The sequence below is a fragment of the Sapajus apella genome, unplaced genomic scaffold, assembly GCF_009761245.1.
Source record: "Sapajus apella isolate SASKATOON/1434 unplaced genomic scaffold, GSC_monkey_1.0 scaffold3, whole genome shotgun sequence".
NCBI lineage: Eukaryota > Metazoa > Chordata > Mammalia > Primates > Cebidae > Sapajus > Sapajus apella.
In genome coordinates this window covers 36148763-36168418 of record NW_022436943.1, presented here as the reverse complement: position 1 = coordinate 36168418, position 19656 = coordinate 36148763, and the positions used below count along the sequence as shown (strand labels likewise).

At 31.0% G+C, this 19656-nt stretch overlaps 1 protein-coding gene across 6 annotated transcripts in view; it reads left to right on the top strand.

Moving 5' to 3' along the window:
- CSMD3 (CUB and Sushi multiple domains 3) overlaps positions 1 to 19656 on the top strand; it is a 1239477-nt gene that overhangs the window by 1160379 nt on the left and 59442 nt on the right. For all 6 annotated transcript variants that reach the window (XM_032246339.1, XM_032246357.1, XM_032246370.1 and 3 more), the window contains 7 exons: positions 199 to 393; positions 3147 to 3320; positions 9138 to 9311; positions 12731 to 12904; positions 13694 to 13879; positions 15833 to 16006; positions 18103 to 18285. In XM_032246339.1, the coding sequence (XP_032102230.1) occupies positions 199 to 393; positions 3147 to 3320; positions 9138 to 9311; positions 12731 to 12904; positions 13694 to 13879; positions 15833 to 16006; positions 18103 to 18285 (1260 nt within the window). The remainder of the gene's footprint in view (positions 1 to 198; positions 394 to 3146; positions 3321 to 9137; positions 9312 to 12730; positions 12905 to 13693; positions 13880 to 15832; positions 16007 to 18102; positions 18286 to 19656) is intronic.

The window sequence follows — 19656 nt, the reverse complement described above, 5'->3', positions numbered from 1 at the left end:
TGAATTGCGAAACTGTTGATTGTGTTCAAGAACTACCATGGAAAATATTAACATGCAAAAGAAATAAAGAACAAATGCTAAAGGTCCTTGTATAGTAAACGCATTAGTAAGTGAATCAGGGCAGTGGAGATGTAAAGGATGGAATAGACATAAGATACAGTGACTTGTTAGCACTTATATCCTTTGGTTTTTGTATAGTCGTTACGTGTCCAAGCATCAATTCCTTTACCTTGGAACATGGAAGATGGCGAATTGTGAATGGCTCCCATTATGAATACAAAACCAAGGTAGTTTTCAGCTGTGACCCTGGTTATCATGGACTAGGTCCTGCCTCCATCGAATGTCTTCCTAATGGTACCTGGAGTTGGAGAAATGAAAGACCATATTGCCAAAGTAAGTATACACTCTACTCAACTTATTTCGTAAGTATGTTTTGTTATTGAATTGTTTGAATCATTTCCTTTTCTAAACACACTAGACCAATAATATCATGATATTACTAATATGGCCACTTAGTCTAATTACATTTTAAAATTTCCTAACTATGTTTGTATGTATTAGTAAATGATTTTTCTAGCAAATAGAAAAGCATGGGCTTTGGATTCAGATATCTAGTGTTGGATTGGTAGATCTATTATTGACTTTAACAATGAAGTAACGTTTATTTACTACTTGCCAGACACTGCTTTTAGTCCTTTACATATTTTATACTCATTTTGAAACAAAAACAAAAACAAAACCTTAGCTCCAGATTTAATCATTGTGTTAAAGTCACAGACCCTATAAATGGTAGAGAAATGATATTTGACCAGGTAGTCTGACAAAAATCCTTGAGTTTTTATCATGTTATGTTATATTTATTCTCTCTGATCCAAAATTCTAAAACTAGAAAATTATAACACCTGTCATGTAGAGTTATTGCAGAGATTTAATGGTATGACACAATTGAAATACCAGCTATAACCAGATCTTCAGTAAATGTTATTGAACCAAATCGAGCAGTTAAGGCATTTTATTTCCATACACTTGTATAATATAAATGGCCAGTGTCTAATATACATGAGCTAAGAGAACATAGGATAATCAAGTGAAATACCTTGAACTTCCTTTCCTATAGTTATTTATTGCCTATTTTGTCCCAGGAAATATGCAAGGCAAAAATTCAGTATTTTAATCCGCATTCAACACAACTCCATGGTATATATTGTATAGAGACCCATGATTTATAAACAAATAAAGAAATCAAAAATCTACATAGGATTATTATGATTAAGAAGTTTAATATAACAGACAAGTATCTTATGTGTAATAGGTACACAAGTATCTGATATTATTTTATTTATGAATATTTACTGATTTGAAATGTATTTTTTTGAATCTTTATATCAGCATAGAATTTTTTGGTTGCCCTGTGTTCCAAAATAATCATATTAATGAATTAAAATATTAAAAATATATTTCTAAATTATATCTGATATTGTAAAATATGCCATCATCTGTATTTCTAGTATTTTTTTTTTTTTTTTTTGAGAAAGAGCCTTGCTCTGTCACCCAGGGTGGGGTGGAGTGGAGTGGCGTGATCTCAGCTCACTGCAACCTCTGCCTCCTGGGTTCAAACAATTCTCTTGCCTCAGCCTCTTGAGTAGCTGTCATTACAGGTGCCCACCACCACACCTGGCTATTTTTTTTCTGTATTTTTAGTAGAGACAGGGTTTTACCATGTTGGCCAAGCTGGTCTTGAACCCCTGACCTTATTTATCTGCCCTCTTCACTCTCCCAAAGTGCTGGGATTTCAGGCAGGAGCCACTGCACACAGCCTGTATTTCTAAATTTTTGTACTAGTCCTCCAAGTTTTCCCTCAGGATCTTTCTCTCACTGCAGCCCCCTTGTTCTTCCAGTGTAATTTGTTTTCAACTGGGACGTGGATAGGAATATTTCAAAGAGCTAGGTAACTATTATCTACAACAGAAACACTCATTTAATCAGGCTTTCAACAAATGTTTGTCTGGTCCTATTGTGTTAGATTCTTTATTATATAGAATAGTTTAAATGACAAATAAGATTGGGTTACTGCCTACAGGTAAGAATGACGAAAAGGCAAGGCATTTAGGAATTGCAATTTGTTGAGAAAAAGAAAAGAATAGTATTTTTTCCAGTCCTCCATTTATTCATCTTTTAAATGGAAAAATATAAATATTAGAATTAATAATGATATTAGTATATCAATCATATTAATAGCTACCTCAAAATATTTTTGGGGGGGATGAGCTCAAAACCATCAGGACATTTTAAATTTGATGTGCAACTCTCGAAAGTTTGCTAATTGTCTATTTCTCTACCTGACAACTGTCTAAAACTTAAGACTGAAAGCCTAGAGAGTTGTTTTGAGCATTATATAAATGAAAACACTAATAATAGCACCTAATACATAATAAACGCTCAGAAAACATGATCATATTGTTTTTATGTTAGATGGCAGTTCATTTGTCATCTTCAAATTTGGAGAAGTCATAAGAAAAGGGCTCTATATGGCCTAGTAATCCAGTTAAATTTATTTTCTTCAATTTTTAAAACTTAAAAAAAACAGACAAATTATCATTATATCTAACGGATCTCATGAAAATAAAATACTTTACATGTAAAACTCAAAGTATAGAGTTCTTGCCAAAAATTATATTGTAATTATTATTTCAATGTTGATTTAGATATGAAAAAACTTTGGCTCAGGTAAGTCACAAGGCTTGCTGAAAGTTACTTGATAAGTAAAAGATTTTAGATTAATGGATTATTCTCTCTTTAAACTTGTGATTTTTTTCATCCACTAAAACCAGGTTGACTAAGCAAAAAATGCAAAAAAAAAAAAAAAAAAAAACCAAAAAACAAACAAACAAGCAAAAAAACAAACCTCATATCTCTGTCAATTAGAAGGTTCTATGGGAACTTAAAGATGATAAATTTTACATATGTCATCTCTTTTGTTTATACCTTCACACTCATTCAAACATGTTTTACAAATGTCAATTTGTAATTGTATCTTTTGTAAATACATCAAATCATAGGAAACTCAAAATGATAAAAGCATTGTTTTGTTACAAGTGCAGCTTGACTATATTATTAAGGGTTTTTATTTATTTATCATTTTAAAGTTATTTCTTGTGGAGAACTACCTACACCTCCAAATGGAAATAAGATTGGAACTCAAACTTCATATGGCTCAACAGCTATCTTTACCTGCGACTTGGGATTCATGCTTGTGGGCTCTGCTGTACGAGAATGCCTTTCCTCAGGTCTTTGGAGTGGATCTGAAACCAGATGCCTAGGTACAGATTTTTTATTTCTTTTTACCAAACTTCCTCCTGCCTCTCACCCTTGAAAGGAGGCATCCCTTTTCTTCTAATATGATATAGTAATTTATATTCATTCAGAAAGGAAGTTAAAAACCAGAAAATATTTATCTTTAAAAATGGCTCATGATAGAAAAGCTACTAAATGAAATAATCAACTAGCATTCCTAATAAAATCTAAGAAGGGACACATTTTCTTCCAAGGATGGTGAAAATATAAAGTGAAAAAAAAATATATAAACCAATTGCTGAAAATTGTATATTTGCTTACTTAGCTGGATTAATCGCTGTAGCTATTCATTCTAAAGCATAGTTAACTCTTCTTTCACCTATTTGCTTAAGATAATAACTAAAGAAGGTAAACAATGTTTATGTTTAAACACCTTTTTTCCTTTTTATTTCATAAGATTTCAACATGCATAAAACTAATTTCTATTAAAATTTAAAAAATATATTTTTTGAACCTGACTTTGGGCTATTAGGCTGTTTTCTCCTTAGAGTTCTCTGAATTTATTATAAAAAATGTTTATTATAAAAAATGTTTAGTTAAAAAAACTGAACTAGTTTATTCTTCTTACCCCTTTTCTTTTATGATGAAAATTTCAAAATTTACTTAATAAGAAAATAGCCTGATTTATGCTTTATTTTCTCTAAAATGATTTCAAGATGTGACAGCAAGTATTGAATTAGGTAATAATGCAAATTTTTCTAATGATTATTCACTTATCTGTTGGAAGCAAGGCATGATCTTTTTGCTTACTAATTTAAAAATTGCTGATTATCATGAATAGAGTACTGCAAAATTTGCACATTGTTTTTCTTTTTAAAATGTTACAGTTTAAGAATGTGACACATGGCAGAAAAGTCTATACTTACGTATTGTCTTGCTAATAAGCTTGAAAATATTCATAGAAATATAATTATATTTGAAATATCAAAGAGTATAGTTAGAAGTTTTTGTTAAAATGTCTTTTTTCCCCTACTTAGACACATCTGTTAATAGTTATACTTGAAAGCCCAGCAACAATTTCTTTAGAAGAGCACACATATTTGAATATACACAGGGAAGTTCTGAGCCCCTGGGGTCATTAATGGACCAGGCTCTGGGTATGGGATGGGGTTCCTCTCAGACTAGGGTCTTTCCTCTTCCTCTTTAGGTCTCATTTAAAGCAGAGCCGTGAGGATAGGTGTCATGGTGTCTCCCTCTGGACAAGACCGGGCAGACGGATGAGGCCACTTATTTTCTGAAATGACAATTGAATAAAATAAAAAATAGTTAATGAATTAAATGATTATGTATTAATATGTGATTATATAATCAAAAAAATTAAAAATATATCTTAATAGTTTGTAAACTGATTTTGGTTGTACTAATTTCAATAACAGATTACTTAGTTTAGTTATGCATTGTTAAGTAAACTGTTTACATATGAATTTTGAAATTTATATATAACTCACTGCATTGTATTATATATTATACAAATATAATAAATATATATATTTGTATATATATTTATTTATATATAACTATACAAATTTTAAAAATATTTTAAATTCACATATAAATTTAATGATACAATATAACTAAATTTTAAAAGTATTTTAAATTTACATATAAATTTGGTGATATGATATTTTATGGCTATATGCTCTCATGAACTGTTATTGTACATTAAATATTATTTAATATCGTGTATAATATGTGAGTTTATTCACCTACTTAGAATCTTGATTCTGTTCTCTGGAAAGACAGAGCATAACAGGAATATTTATTAGAAAATATTGCCTCTTAGTCTAAGGAGACAAGATCATCAAAGGTAGAGAATAGTGTTGATATACAATGAAATGGAAAAGGATGTTGGTAGAAGGAAAGTACAGTTACCAAACAAGCAAATTCGAGAATATTACACTGTGACTTGACCTTAGGGATTCATTCCTCTCAACTAGTTCGCATAACCCCAGACACTTTTAGCATAGAATGGCTATGAGAATGTGCTTATCATTGTTTTTCTAAGTATAGTGCGTTTATTCCTGATTCCCTACTATTTTATCATAAATTTTTTCAATGAAAGGAATTGACAGTGAACACCCGAATGTCTACCACCTAATTCTACAATTAGCATTTTTTCATATTTGCACATTACATATCTATCCATATTTCCAGGCCTTTATCAATCCATTCATTTTTTGATGTATTTTGAAATAAGCTGTAAACATCAGTATACTTTGTTGCTAAATATTTAAGCATGCATACCATTAGCTAGAGTTCAATATTTGTTTAAAGTTTTTTTTTTCAACGCTGGAAAAATTCATGTGTCGTGAAGTACGTATATCATAAATGCAGTTAGATTAGTTTTGACAAATGTATACATCTGTGCAACTAAACCATTATAAAGACATATCATATTGCCATTATCTCAAAAAGTTTCCTTATGCCCCTTCATGGTCACGGTGCAACTCCTCCTCCATAACCTGAGGCAATAACTATTTTGATATTTTCACCATATTTTAGTTTCCCTTGTTTTCAAAATTTATTAAATGTAATTGCGAATTGTACACTCTTTTATATAAGGCTTCTTTTGTTCTCTTTTATCTATGCTGTTGTGCATAGCTGTAATTTCCATAATTTGTTCCTTTTATTGATCAATAGGATTCCATTGTACGAATATGCCACACTTCAGCCAATCTCTTTTTGATGGATACATGGGCTCTGTCCAGTTTTAGGCTATTATGAATAAAGCTGCTATGGATGTTCATTTAAGTCTTTTTGTGGACATATGCATTCATTTCACTTGAATACTCAGGAATAGAATACATGTGGGAGAGATCTAGATGTCTCCCAGTCTCTCCAGCATGTGGTATAGCCAACTTTTTTTGTTCTACCCATTCTGTTGGATGCATAAAGGCATCCTATGGTATTTTAAATTTTTTTTTTTTTGTCTTAATGAACACTGATGTTAAGCACAGTTTTATAGGCTTATTGGCTATTTGTAAATTTTTCTTTGTGAAGTAGTAAAGTATATTAATTGACTTTTGATTATGAATATAGGTGTTCTTTACATATTCTTGTTACAAGGCCTTCATCGTTATGTGTTTTATAAGTATTTTCTCTTATTCTGTGACTTTCCTACTCATTTTTTAATGGCATCTTTGACGACCACAAATTTCCAACTTTGTTAGTCTATCATTATTTGTTTGTTTTACTTTCTCTTTCTACTGGCAGCTTTATAATTTCAGCTTTAACTTTTGTATCTTCAATGTATTTTTAATTTGTATGTGTGATGTAGTATCATTGAGGGGGTTTTTGCTTTCACTTTGTATCTTGCACTATTTGTTGAAAAGGTTTCATAATAATTATTGAAATCATATATGTAAATCCTTTAAATTTTTTCATATTTTTCAGAATCATTTTTGATACCATGAGACTTTGCAGTTTCATATAAATCTTAAATTAGTTTATTAAACTCTACAAAGAAATCCTGGTGGGATTGAATCCATATATCAGTTTGGGGAGAATTGGCATCTAAAAACAGTCTTCTGATCCATGAATGTAATATATTTCTTTGGGTCTTCATTTATTATTATTATTTTTTTGCAATAGCAACATTTGTATTTTTGGCATAGAATGTGCTATTGCTAAATTTATTTCCCAGAATGTTTCACTAATATAAGTAAAAAGTAAAATTTTTCTTTTTAAAAAAATTTTTTAGAGAGGGTCTTCCTCTGTTGCTCAGGCTTGTCTTGAAATTATGGCCTTAAATGATCCTCCTGTTTCAGCCTCCCAAAGTGCTGGAATTATAGGTATAAGCCGCTGTGCCCAGCTAATGTTATTTATCTAAATTACATTCTCCAATTGTTTGCTGCTATATATAAAATGCAATTATTTAAAATATTTATCTAGTAGTCTATAACCTTTCTAAATTCACTGACTAGTTTTAAGATATTTTAAAAATATAACTTTCTGCATATATATTACCTGAGTGTATATAGAATAGTTTCATTATTTTGTTTTCCAACGTTGTGCTGTTTTTCTTTTTTTATTAATGTATTACACTGATAGGGCCAACAGAACAATGTTAAATAAATATGGTAATAGTAGACCTTGTGTTCCCTCCATCAAGAGGAAAGCATTACATTTTTACTGGGAAATATAAATATCACCTGGATATATTTTTTTTTAATGACATCTTTATTGAGTTCCCTTATATTTCTAATTTGTTGCAAGTTTTTAATCATGAATAGGCACTGCATTTGCTATATACTTTTTCTGCATCTATTGAAATAATTATATAGATTTTTTTCTTTTATTATGTCAAAATTACAGTAATTTTTCATATTTAGCCAAATTTCATTTCTGAATAAATCCCAGATAATCATGATGTATTATCTTTTATATGTCACTAGATAGATTTTCTAAAATTTTGTTAAGGTGGTTTGTACATCTGTTTATGAAGTACTTTGGTCCTTTATAATTGTTTAAGGACTGGGTTTTTTTTTTTTTTTAATTCTCTTTTCAGCCTTTACTATTGAGGGTACGGTTACTTCATAAAATCAGTTCAAAGGTGATTTTTTTTCTTTTCTATTTTCTAAAAGAATATGCATAAGAATTATTTTTCCCCCTTAAAAGCTTGAATTTTCCAGCAAAAAAAAAAAAAAAAAAATTGTGCCTGAGTGTTTTATATGGGAAAGTTTTGATTTAAGAATTCAAATATTTTAATAGATAAAAACTATTAATATTTTTCTATTTTTTTCTTTTGTTAGTTTTGGGGTAAGTTATAATTTTCATAAAATTTTCTTCTGAGGTGTTAAAATGTATTGATACACAGCTGTTTGTAGCCTTCCTTATTCTTTTAATTTTGGGATGCTTTATAGTGATATAACTTCATTAATTCCTGTTATTGACAATTTTATTCTCTCATTTTTGGTAATAATAGGGTTAGCTAAGGGTTTAATAATTTTGTTGCTATTTTTAGAGAAATAATGTTTACTTTAATGTTCTCTATTATTTGTAACTATCTTAAATATTTTCTTCTGTGTACTTTGGCTTTATTTTTACTTCTTTAATTTGCTCCTTGTTTCTTTTTCTTTTCTTTTCTTTTTTTTTTTTTTTTTTTTTTTTTTTGAGACGGAGTTTTGCTCTTGTTACCCGGGCTGGAGTGCAATGGCGCGATGTCGGCTCACTGCAACCTCCACCTCCTGGGTTCGGGCAATTCTCCTGCCTCAGCCTCCCGAGTAGCTGGGATTACAGGCACACGCCACCATGCCCAGCTAATTTTTTGTGTTTTTAGTAGAGACGGGATTTCACCATGTTGACCAGGATGGTCTTGATGTCTTGACCTCGTGATCCACCCGCCTCGGCTTCCCAAAGTGCTGGGATTACAGGTGTGAGCCACCACGCCTGGCCCGTTTCTTTTCCTTAACATGGAGTTTTAGGTCACTGATTATACATCTCTATTCCTTCTACTAAAAGCACTGAAACTTATAAATTTCTTCAATAAGTATTGCTTTATCTGTACCTCCAAATTTTGATATATTTTCATTTTCACACATTGAGATATTTTATAATTTATTCTAGACCCAAGTGTTAGTAGACATGTGTCTTCTTTTAATTTCCATAGATTTGTTGTTTTGGTAAATATTTCATAGTTACCTTTATGTCATATGGTTACAACTGAATTATTTGTAACTTGCTTTTGAGTCAACTTTAAAAGTCTTCTAATGTTGCACATGTATCTAAATGTGCAAATAAAACAAATCACAATATTAAAAACATTACTTTATAACCCATTTCAGCGGGCCATTGTGGAATTCCAGAACTGATTGTGAATGGTCAAGTCATTGGAGAAAATTATGGATATAGAGACACAGTTGTATATCAATGTAATCCTGGTTTTCGATTGATTGGTTCTTCAGTGAGGATATGTCAACAGGATCACAATTGGTCTGGTCAGCTACCATCCTGTGTGCGTAAGTAAGCATGGCAAAAGCAATTAGAGACCTCTGGCCTTTGGAATAATAATAGTTTTTGTTAGGCAAGATGAATATATATATATATTATGTTGTTATATGTCATATATATGTAAAACAACATAAATTTCCACAATCCAATTTTGATACCGCTATGCAAAATTCTTTAAAGTGGAATTTGTTCAAGAGAATTTCAGTTATATTTTCTCATAAACACAAGAAATTAAATTGAGCTCTTCTCATATTTAATATAATATATAATACTGATAAATGAATATTCTTATATGGAAGATACATTCTCAACACATTTGTAATTATAACGATTTAAATTTCTAGAGGCCACTTTGTAGCAGTATCAAGGTTTGTTACAATGTGATACTACAGAGCTTTTCATACTGAAAAATATTTTGGATAAATATTTAATAATTATCATGCTATTGTTGTGACATCAAAATTATATACTGATGAAGCACAGTAGGAAAAATATTATTACTAGACATGACATGAAGAACCTTTGCTTTCATTTCAGGTCCTCTGATGATTATGTGAGCTAATGCAATGTTTAATCTCTCTGGGCCCTAATTCCCTTAAATATAGAGTGAATAGTTGAAGGCGTTTAATTATGGCATCTTTTAACCTCAAAATGCATTGCATTTTTAAATATAGTAAGAGTACACATACATAATGTATCTATATTTTGCCTGAAAAATTTAAAAAATTATTTATGAGGATGCAAAGGCATATGGATGATATAATGAACTCTGGGGAATTGGGAGAAAATGTAGGAGGGGAGTGATGGATAACAGATTACACATTGGGTTCAGTGTACACTGCTCTGGTGATGCATACACCAAAGTCTCAGAAATCACCACTAAAGAACTTATCCATGCAACTAAACACCACCCATTCCCCCAAAACTATTGAAATAATAATAAAAAAAACATAAAAAAGAAAATAAATGAAAGCTTATTTTAGAAAACTATTTCCACTGTTTTAAAATTTATGCAAAACTCTGATTATATGTAATTTTAGAATTAATGTAAAAGGATCTCACCAGTTCAGCATATATCCCTGTGATCTTTTAGGTTAATTAGATATGAATTCACACATGAAGAATAAAGTATATTTCAAAATAATATCTTTTAATTATAATTTCTTAAATATACCCATTGTGCTTTGTGATTTTAATGGATCTCTTTCTATATATATATTCCATATTTGTCCATTGTGCACTTATGATGCCATATTATAAAAATAAGAATAGAGCTGAAATAATGATAACTCTAGTATATGTTCTTACTCCTCTGAATCCCCAGTAGTATTTAATGTTTCAGATCACAATCTATCCTACTTTGGATCTTAAAATCAACTCTATTTTCCTTCTAATAATTTCCATCTTCAGATACTGACATTTCTATTAAAATTATTAGCAGTAAATAAGTATTACAAATATGTTGTAATTATAACAGGATCATAGGATAAAGATTTTGGAGGTTTCAGATAAACAATACATGAGACTTTTAGTATGAGTTCACTGGAAATATTTCATTTAATCTGTGATCAATTGCATCTATACTTATAAATTCAGTCATTATACAGTTTTGATCCAATCCACAGAAATGTATAGAAATTCTAGTTTCAGCCGGGCGCGGTGGCTCAAGCCTGTAATCCCAGCACTTTGGGAAGCCGAGGCAGGTGGATCACGAGGTCAAGAGATCGAGACCATCCTGGTCAACACGGTGAAACCCCGTCTCTACTAAAAATACAAAAAATTATCTGGGCATGGTGGTGCGTGCCTGTAATCCCAGCTACCCCGGAGGCTGAGGCAGGAGAATTGCCTGAACCCAGGAGGCGGAGGTTGCGGTGAGCCGAGATCGCGCCATTGCACTCCAGCCTGGGTAACATGAGTGAAACTCCTCAAAAAAAAAAAAAAAAAAAAAAAAGAAATTCTAGTTTCATGATATTGATGATAAGATAATAGAATGTCTAGTTTCATGGTTATGATAATAGGATAATAGAACATCTAGCTAACAATGAAAATCACGTTCTTAAGACACACCCATACACACCCCCCACACAAATGGATTGGTGATTTAAAGACAGCAATATCCTGCTTGTGTCTGCCCTATATATGCTCTTTTTTTTGAATACGTATGCTATTTTCAAGCATAGCCAATTAATGCCACTGTTTTTCTTGTTGAATAATTGAGTCTATAAATGAGAATTGGCCCTTGGGGTAAAATTGGTTTCTTTATTGATAATCTTAAACAAGAATAAGATGCAGTTAAATTTCCAAATGAGTAGGTTGGCATTCACAATACAGCTGAAAAATAATTGCTCTTGGGTCATTTCCTAAGTACTAAAAGTGACTGTGGTCTTTCCCTGTGCCTAATTATGAAGCACTACGGCTGAAGTTGCTCTTATTAATAGAGTGAGATAATGTAATAAAACAGTTAATAGAAATAGAGAGTGTTTGGGGAAAGCCAGCACTACATAAAATTTATAGCAGGGCACAGCATTAAAAGTACGTAAATAATTTATCTAATTAAGAAAATTATTTCCAGGAAAAATTATGTTCTCAAATATCAATGATGAAGAAAAAAAAAATAAAGTTGATTGATTTAGAGAATATTTTGAGAATGTATCTCAAAATATTAATGAAAATTATGCAGCATTTGTGTATCATTTTATGTTTTCTACATTATGTAGTCATATTAAGCACACATTTGCTTATCAATCTATTATTCATACAAATTGGTTGTATAAATATTAAAAGAACTATTTCAAAATTAAGTGCAAAAAACTACCTTTTAGTATCCTCAGTTCTTAACTAGACAAGGAAAACTGGTTCAGTTTTGTTCTTTTCTACTTTTTAACTTTTTTTTTAACCACAGGGTCTTATTCTGTCATCTAGACTGGAGTGCAGAGGCATCATCACAGCTCTCTACAGCCTTAACTCCTCTCCTCAAGCAATCTTCCCGCCCTGGCCTCCCAAAGCACTGGGATTATAGCCATGAGTCACCACACCAGACCAGTTTTGTTCTTTTCTGCTATTAACTATTGACATGAAATTTAATTATTCCCCAGATTTCTTTGAATTTCAATACTATGCTCTCTGCTTCCCCAAAAATGTCGAGAGAGAGGGTGAAATAAATACCATGAAACTTTAAATATCTATGCACCACTTGCATAAAATCATTACAGTTTTAAATAATTATTTACTAATATTACCGTTAGACTATTTTTACATTCTATTTTGTTCCTTTACATTAGTAAATGCACTTTCCATATGTGTTCAGATAAAAAATAGCCTTCTTTCTCCTTTGTTTGAAATGATTAAGTATAACCAATAATGCAATAACTAATAACTACATTTTTGTGTGTGTTTCCTCCCCTGTCCTCCCCCGACATCACATTAGCTGTTAGCTGTGGTCACCCTGGTAGTCCAATTTATGGAAGAACAAGTGGAAATGGGTTCAACTTTAATGATGTGGTAACATTCTCATGTAATATTGGGTATCTTATGCAAGGGCCAACGAAGGCACAGTGCCAGGCAAACAGACAGTGGAGCCATCCGCCACCTGTGTGCAAAGGTAAATGTCTAACTATATTCCCATTAGGTGCATGGTGATAATGTTCACATAAACATCAATGACACATTTAAAACAGCTTGAGCAGAATAGTAAAAAGTTTTTATCTATTAAAACAAAAAGCTTTAATACTGATGTCATCTCATTAACAATGCTTTCCTTTTACTAAATTTTTAACTTATATTTTTAAAAGTTAAAAGTGGTATAATTTCTAACTTATCTGTACCTATTTTGTGACTGCATATAAAAAAGTCATTGAGATTATTTTGACTTGCAATTTGCTTCATAATTAGTAGAAATTACCTTTGGCATTTATTTTCTTTGCATTTTTTTCTAAAAACTATGTGTGGGCCTGGATTGCCATTACTCCTGTATTGAGGCTTCATTCATTGTTTCATTTATAGAAACAGATTAAGGAGAACTCTTAAATGTTGCTCCATTTTGTAAAGAAATATATTTCATATTGCCTGACAAAAAACAACCAAATTATCATTTTTCTGCATGTTTTTTCCTATAGTTCAAAGATATTTATTTTTAATTCATTCTAAGCCCAATACTTGTTGCTATTTTTTCTAACTGTTGCCAAAATCTTTTTTTTTTTTTTTCTGTATTTTCTACCACACAGATTTCACTCCATTTTCTAGACAATCCATGGGATTAACTTTATTCATGGAATCTGGTTCTTTGAATAAACATACCTTTGAAACTGTATATATAATTTTCTAATATAAATCTATATAGGTATATGTACATTTTTCCAAATATATCTTTCAAAATTTGTCACTTGTTTAGTGGTCAACTGTTCTGATCCTGGAATTCCAGCCAATTCTAAAAGGGAAAGTAAAATAGAACATGGAAATTTTACTTATGGCACTGTGGTATTCTATGACTGCAATCCTGGATATTTTTTATTTGGATCTTCAGTTTTGATATGTCAACCAAATGGACAATGGGACAAACCTTTACCAGAATGTATCAGTAAGTAGATAATTTGAATTGTTTCTTGAGAATATGTCATGAAAACAATATGGATGTTCATTGTCTTTATAAAACTACCTAAAGATATATATCATAGAGAAGCATATTGATTGTATTGTTTTACTGTTTTGAAACTATACTTTCCTATATTTTGCCAATTCTTTGTCCAAATGTAATTTTATTAAAATTAATGTGGTAAGTATTTATTTATAATTCTTTGATTTTTCACTTTGAAACAGATAAAATATGAAAAGTAGTCAGCTTTCCTATTCTATGATATTATCATCTGTAAGAGGCAACTACAATTTATTTTGTACTAATTCATATTTCCATTTAAGGCAAAATTAGTCTTAAACGGCAATTGTAGATTCAGATTACTTGAAGATTTACACAAAGGGGTTACTTAAAACTTAATGATCTTAAATATTTGTCATATAGAGACACATGTACTTATTGACACAATAATTGTTAATACACATTATCCTAGTCAGTGAATATCTAAAAAGTGCATTTTATTATATGGTATGATAGGAGTTGTAAAATGTACATAAAATAAATTACAGCCCAAATGCTTACAAGTAACACACGTAGTGAGAAAAATAATTTAACAGGTGTAAATCAAACTTTTGCAAAGTCATACAGGAGTGAACATGAATTCTAGCAATTCAGTCAATTGATAGATCACAAATTGAACTAAATCTCAAATAGTTGGTGAATCTTGGACTTGACAGGGAAGAGAAGAACAATTTCATAGACTGAATGAATAGTGTGTGATGAAATCATTCATTTTGGCAAGTAATTTTTGGTTATATTAAATTGCTAAATTATAAAATTATTTTATGATCATGTTTAATTTAGAGTATTTTTATGTTCATGGAGTGGACTTTTATGAACGTTTTGTGACAACATTCATGTACTAATGAGAAACAACACTTTTTGCTGAGTCTATAAAATTTCAGATTCTATGATACAGTTCAGAATAATAGTCTGCTAATTAAAATTCCTTTGACTTATTTGTGTTCATTGGTCTAATTGTTTGAATAGTTTACTTATTCTTATGTAGCTATCACATTAAAGTTAAACATCTTTTTATAGTACATATAAACCTGAAGTTCTTCAGGTGCTCTGAGCTCTCATATATTTTTTGCCTCATCATTTCCCATAGCTCTCCTTGGTAGAGTATTAAGTACTGAAAGGTTTTATTAAGTTTTTGTGTCCTTATGTACTGTTTTATACTCTAGAGATATGTGGCACTCAGTATTTTTCTGAGTACAACCAACATGGGACACACATTAAATTCTGAAACTACCTGTTGCTCCAAAAGAATATTGTATAATGTATTGACTTTTGATTCTGCTATGCCTAGCAGTGTTTTAGTTTAGAAGCCACTTAGAGTATTGTCTTTGTACAGCATAATTTATTCATTTCTGACTTGAAATGTAATTATTCTAGGCTATATATTAAATTGTGAATCACAGATCTATCTTTATTGCATCTCTTGAACCCTCAAAGTTCTTTTCATGTAATTTCTATGTGGCTTCAATTTGAATCCACATGGTGTCCTATGTCTTTACTTAGCAAATCCACATTAATCTTCTCCTTAACTTGTACATATTTTACCAGGCACAAATACGGTTCAAACTCATAGACATATGTATATGGACACACACATAACCCCTACATGTACAGATTTATCAGAATTAATTGTAATGCATACTTAGCTTACAATATTGCTGTTGAACTCATCCTCAGAATGTGTAAGTTAACAGAATAGCTCCTATAGCTGAAAAATTTTATTTTTTTAAAACCGCCTCTAACATATATGTTTGATTTCTGGAGGTTTTAGATGTTTAAGGAGAAAATTTACTTCTGATTTACTTTATAAACAAGCTGGTATAGATTGTTCGATAGGAGATATAAAAAAATTTTATATTCAATAATTATGTATTGTAGTGATTGACTGTGGACACCCTGGCGTTCCTCCTAATGCAGTCCTGTCTGGCGAGAAGTATACTTTTGGGTCTACTGTTCACTATTCCTGCACAGGAAAGCGTTCCCTTCTAGGCCGATCATCAAGAACCTGCCAATTGAATGGCCATTGGAGTGGATCACAACCTCATTGTTCAGGTAATACTTGGAAAATTGGACAATGTGTGCTGAAAATTACATTATTGTTAGTAGTAGTAGTAACATATACACAAACAATCTAAAGACATAAAATATAATTCTCTCTGAAAAATCTTATAAGAAAAGCTGAAACACTGCTTACACATCACTGAATATGTGTAAATCAATGTAAATGCAGGGTACTGATGTCGTACATTATAAATTACAAGTATGTGTTTTGACCTGTGTTGCTAATTTAAAGAATTTATGGTTTTAGGATGCTACACTGTATAAAGCGTTTTTGTTCATTAAAATGGTGAAACTATTCAAGCTCAAGTATCTATCCCATTTTAGCTGATACCACATATAATTTTCCACAGAAGGCAATATTGTATCAGTGATTTTCTGTCAGAGTTCAATTCTGTTTAACTTTCTAAGCAATTGATTACTTTAATGGTATAATTTTAAAATAAAGTCCAAAATGTTTTAAATTGAACTAACCTAATTAGTTGTATTAAATACATTTATCTATCCTAATAATAATAAGTGACATATAGCTCTTGAATCCTTATAACCCCAGTAGAGTTATCTTTGCATAAAGAAATAGTAAGGATATTTCAATTAATAATTTGTTCACAGAGTAAGTATTTGATGAATCTTTTTTGAGATAAATGTTTAAGTTACCACTTTTTTTCAAAATACCACTTATGTTTTAGATTCATGATGGCTCCCTAGTTGATACTATTTATTTTTACCCATCAACTACATATCGTGCATATTTTTCTGCCTCTTGTTTATAGTTATATATTGGCCATTGTCTTTGCATTATTTTATCTCTGTGGAGATCATGCTGATGACTTATTAGAAGTTGTTTTACATTATTTTCACTTTAGAATTAAAAGTGGTGAAATGATAAATTAACCCAAAATTTTTTAAGTAGTGGTTAATCCCAATGAAGTGACTGCCTGGAACTTTAAATTTAATCTACAGATTTGGAAAAACTATCATTTTTAAATGTAACTATAAAACTGATTTTGTGAGAATTAAAGTCTTATCTTGGAGTGATTCATAGTAAATTAACTCTCAGATAACTGATTATACACGTAAACACACAGACTCAATCTTCCCAAACCACAGTGTATTAGGAAACTGCTACTAAATCGAGAAATAAAATTGTACACAGATATTTAAAAGCGAAATGCTGATCTTAAAATTTTGTGTGGTTATTAATTTTACATCACATGAAAATAAGGAGATATAATGAAGGATTTCAAATACACAAGGCATATAAAAAAGGCAAATGGAAAGAACATTTTCAATGCTTATGTAGTCAACTCTTCTCTCTCTCTCAATATATATAGTAACACTATCGCAATTTTTATTAGGATTATTTAAGACATGATAAAATGACTAAAGACTAAGTAAAGTTTTAACACTAAAATAAAAAGATAAATGCCTAATCTTGAGCAAAATTCTTATCAGAAACTTAAATCAGAATTTCTAAATTTTGGCCATTTATATTTTAGTTTTATGTTTTTATATATGAGGAATATGCAATTCATTCACCTTTGATCATTGGTCATTGGCAGAGAAAATAAGAGGGAGAAATCCTAGATTATCAAAACTGTATTATAATATTTACCTGTCCTAGCAAACCACAGTTCTACTTTAACAAAAACAACAAAAAGATGATCTGTAATCAGGAAATTCAGAAAAGAAAAAATGCAAATTGCTGAATTCAGTTTTTTAAATTTTAGTTTTATAAGTTTGTTGTCATTTGAGTTAATAGTACTGTCAGTTATAAATTTTCCATTAGCTTGGTTATTAACTGGATTTTGGAAAAACATGAAATATCCTTAACCTATTTAATGTCTCCAAATTCATTGATATAGAAAATAATGCTATACTCTGCAACTCTTTTTTTTTTTTTTTTTCCATTTACACTTTTCTTTTTATGACTGGAGTCAGATGAGAAATTTGAATTGCAATTTTACTCAATGTGTGCTACAACACAGCATACACAAAAACAAATGCCTACCAGGTCCCTTGGCGGCCTACCAGATAAACTTAATAAATGTTTATTGGAATTGGTTGACTTGAATTGTACTGCATTGCAGGTGATGCTACTGGGACATGCGGTGATCCAGGTACTCCCGGCCATGGCTCTAGACAGAAAAGCGATTTCAGAACTAAAAGTACTGTACGTTTTGCTTGTGATACTGGTTATATCCTTCATGGCTCAGAAGAAAGAACATGTTTAGCTAACGGCAGTTGGACTGGAAGGCAGCCAGAGTGCAAAGGTAATCTCAAGTAGAAATTAAATATATCGGAACTACTGGATTTTAGTGTGTATCAAAATCCAAATGAGTACTACTAGGAAAATTACCCTTACTAGTTTCCTCTGCCTGCAGCTATGGAATAAAAGTTGTATTTCTGTTATACTGACAACATCTCCTAAGGGAACTATGACTCCTAATTAAAAAACAAAAACCTTTTTATATACAAACATTGTTCACAACATAGCAAATATTTAGATTTAAAAAGTAATATATATATGTTAAAAAGATTTATTTTTTCCTCTTTACGGTAGTCCCTCCCTTATTCATGGGAGATATGTTCCAAGACTTTTAGTGGGTGCCTGAAACCACAGATACTACAAAACACTGTAATTCTATGATTTTTTCACACATACCTGTGATAAAGTTTCATGTATAAATTAGGCATAGTAGGAGATTAACAACTAAAATAATAAAATAGAAAAATTATAGCAATATACTAGAATAAAAGTTATGTGAATATGGCCTCTCACTCAAAATACCATGTTGACCACACTCACCCTTCTTCTTGTGATCTTTTACTCTGATAACCAAGGAAAATATTAAGTGGCTGACTGGTGGATAGCATATACAGGGTGGGTACCCTGGACAAGGGATGATTCATTTTCCATGTGGGATGCTGTGATATTTCATCATGCTACCCAGAACTTAACATGTATGGATTTATTATTTCTGGAATTTTCCGTATAATATTTTTAGACCATGGCTAAGTGAAACTATGGAAAGGAGAATAGTGGATAAAGGGAGACTAGTGTACCTATATTGTAGAGACAAGAGAAAAAAATAGATTGTTCTTACAGTTACATTACCTCAATGTCTGTCTTAGCTTCCAGTTTATAGAAATGGAAAAATATAGAAAGATACATAATTATGATTAAGATTTTTTATTGTAGAGTACAATTGTTAGTTACTAGAATTCATAACATTTAGGGTGTTTGAGTAAAATTTTTGTTGTTCTGACTCAGAGTTAACGTAATTAAATCTTTACAATAGAACCAGTTGTGGTTCATGTCTGTAATCCCAACAATTTGGGACACTGAGGCAGGAGGATGACTTGAGGCCAGGAGTTTGAACTAGCCTGGGTAAGACCCAGCCTGAGACAACATCGCTACAGAAAGTTTTAAAACCAAAATAGACCAATGGGATCTAATTAAACTTCAGAGCTTCTGTACAGCAAAAGAAAAAATAATCAGAGTGAATGGGCAACCAACAGAATGGAAAAAAAGTTTTGCAATCTACCCATCTGACAAAGGGCTAATATCCAGAATCTACAAAGAACTAAAACAGATTTACAAGGAAAAAACAAACGAACCCATTCAAAAGTATGTGAAGGAC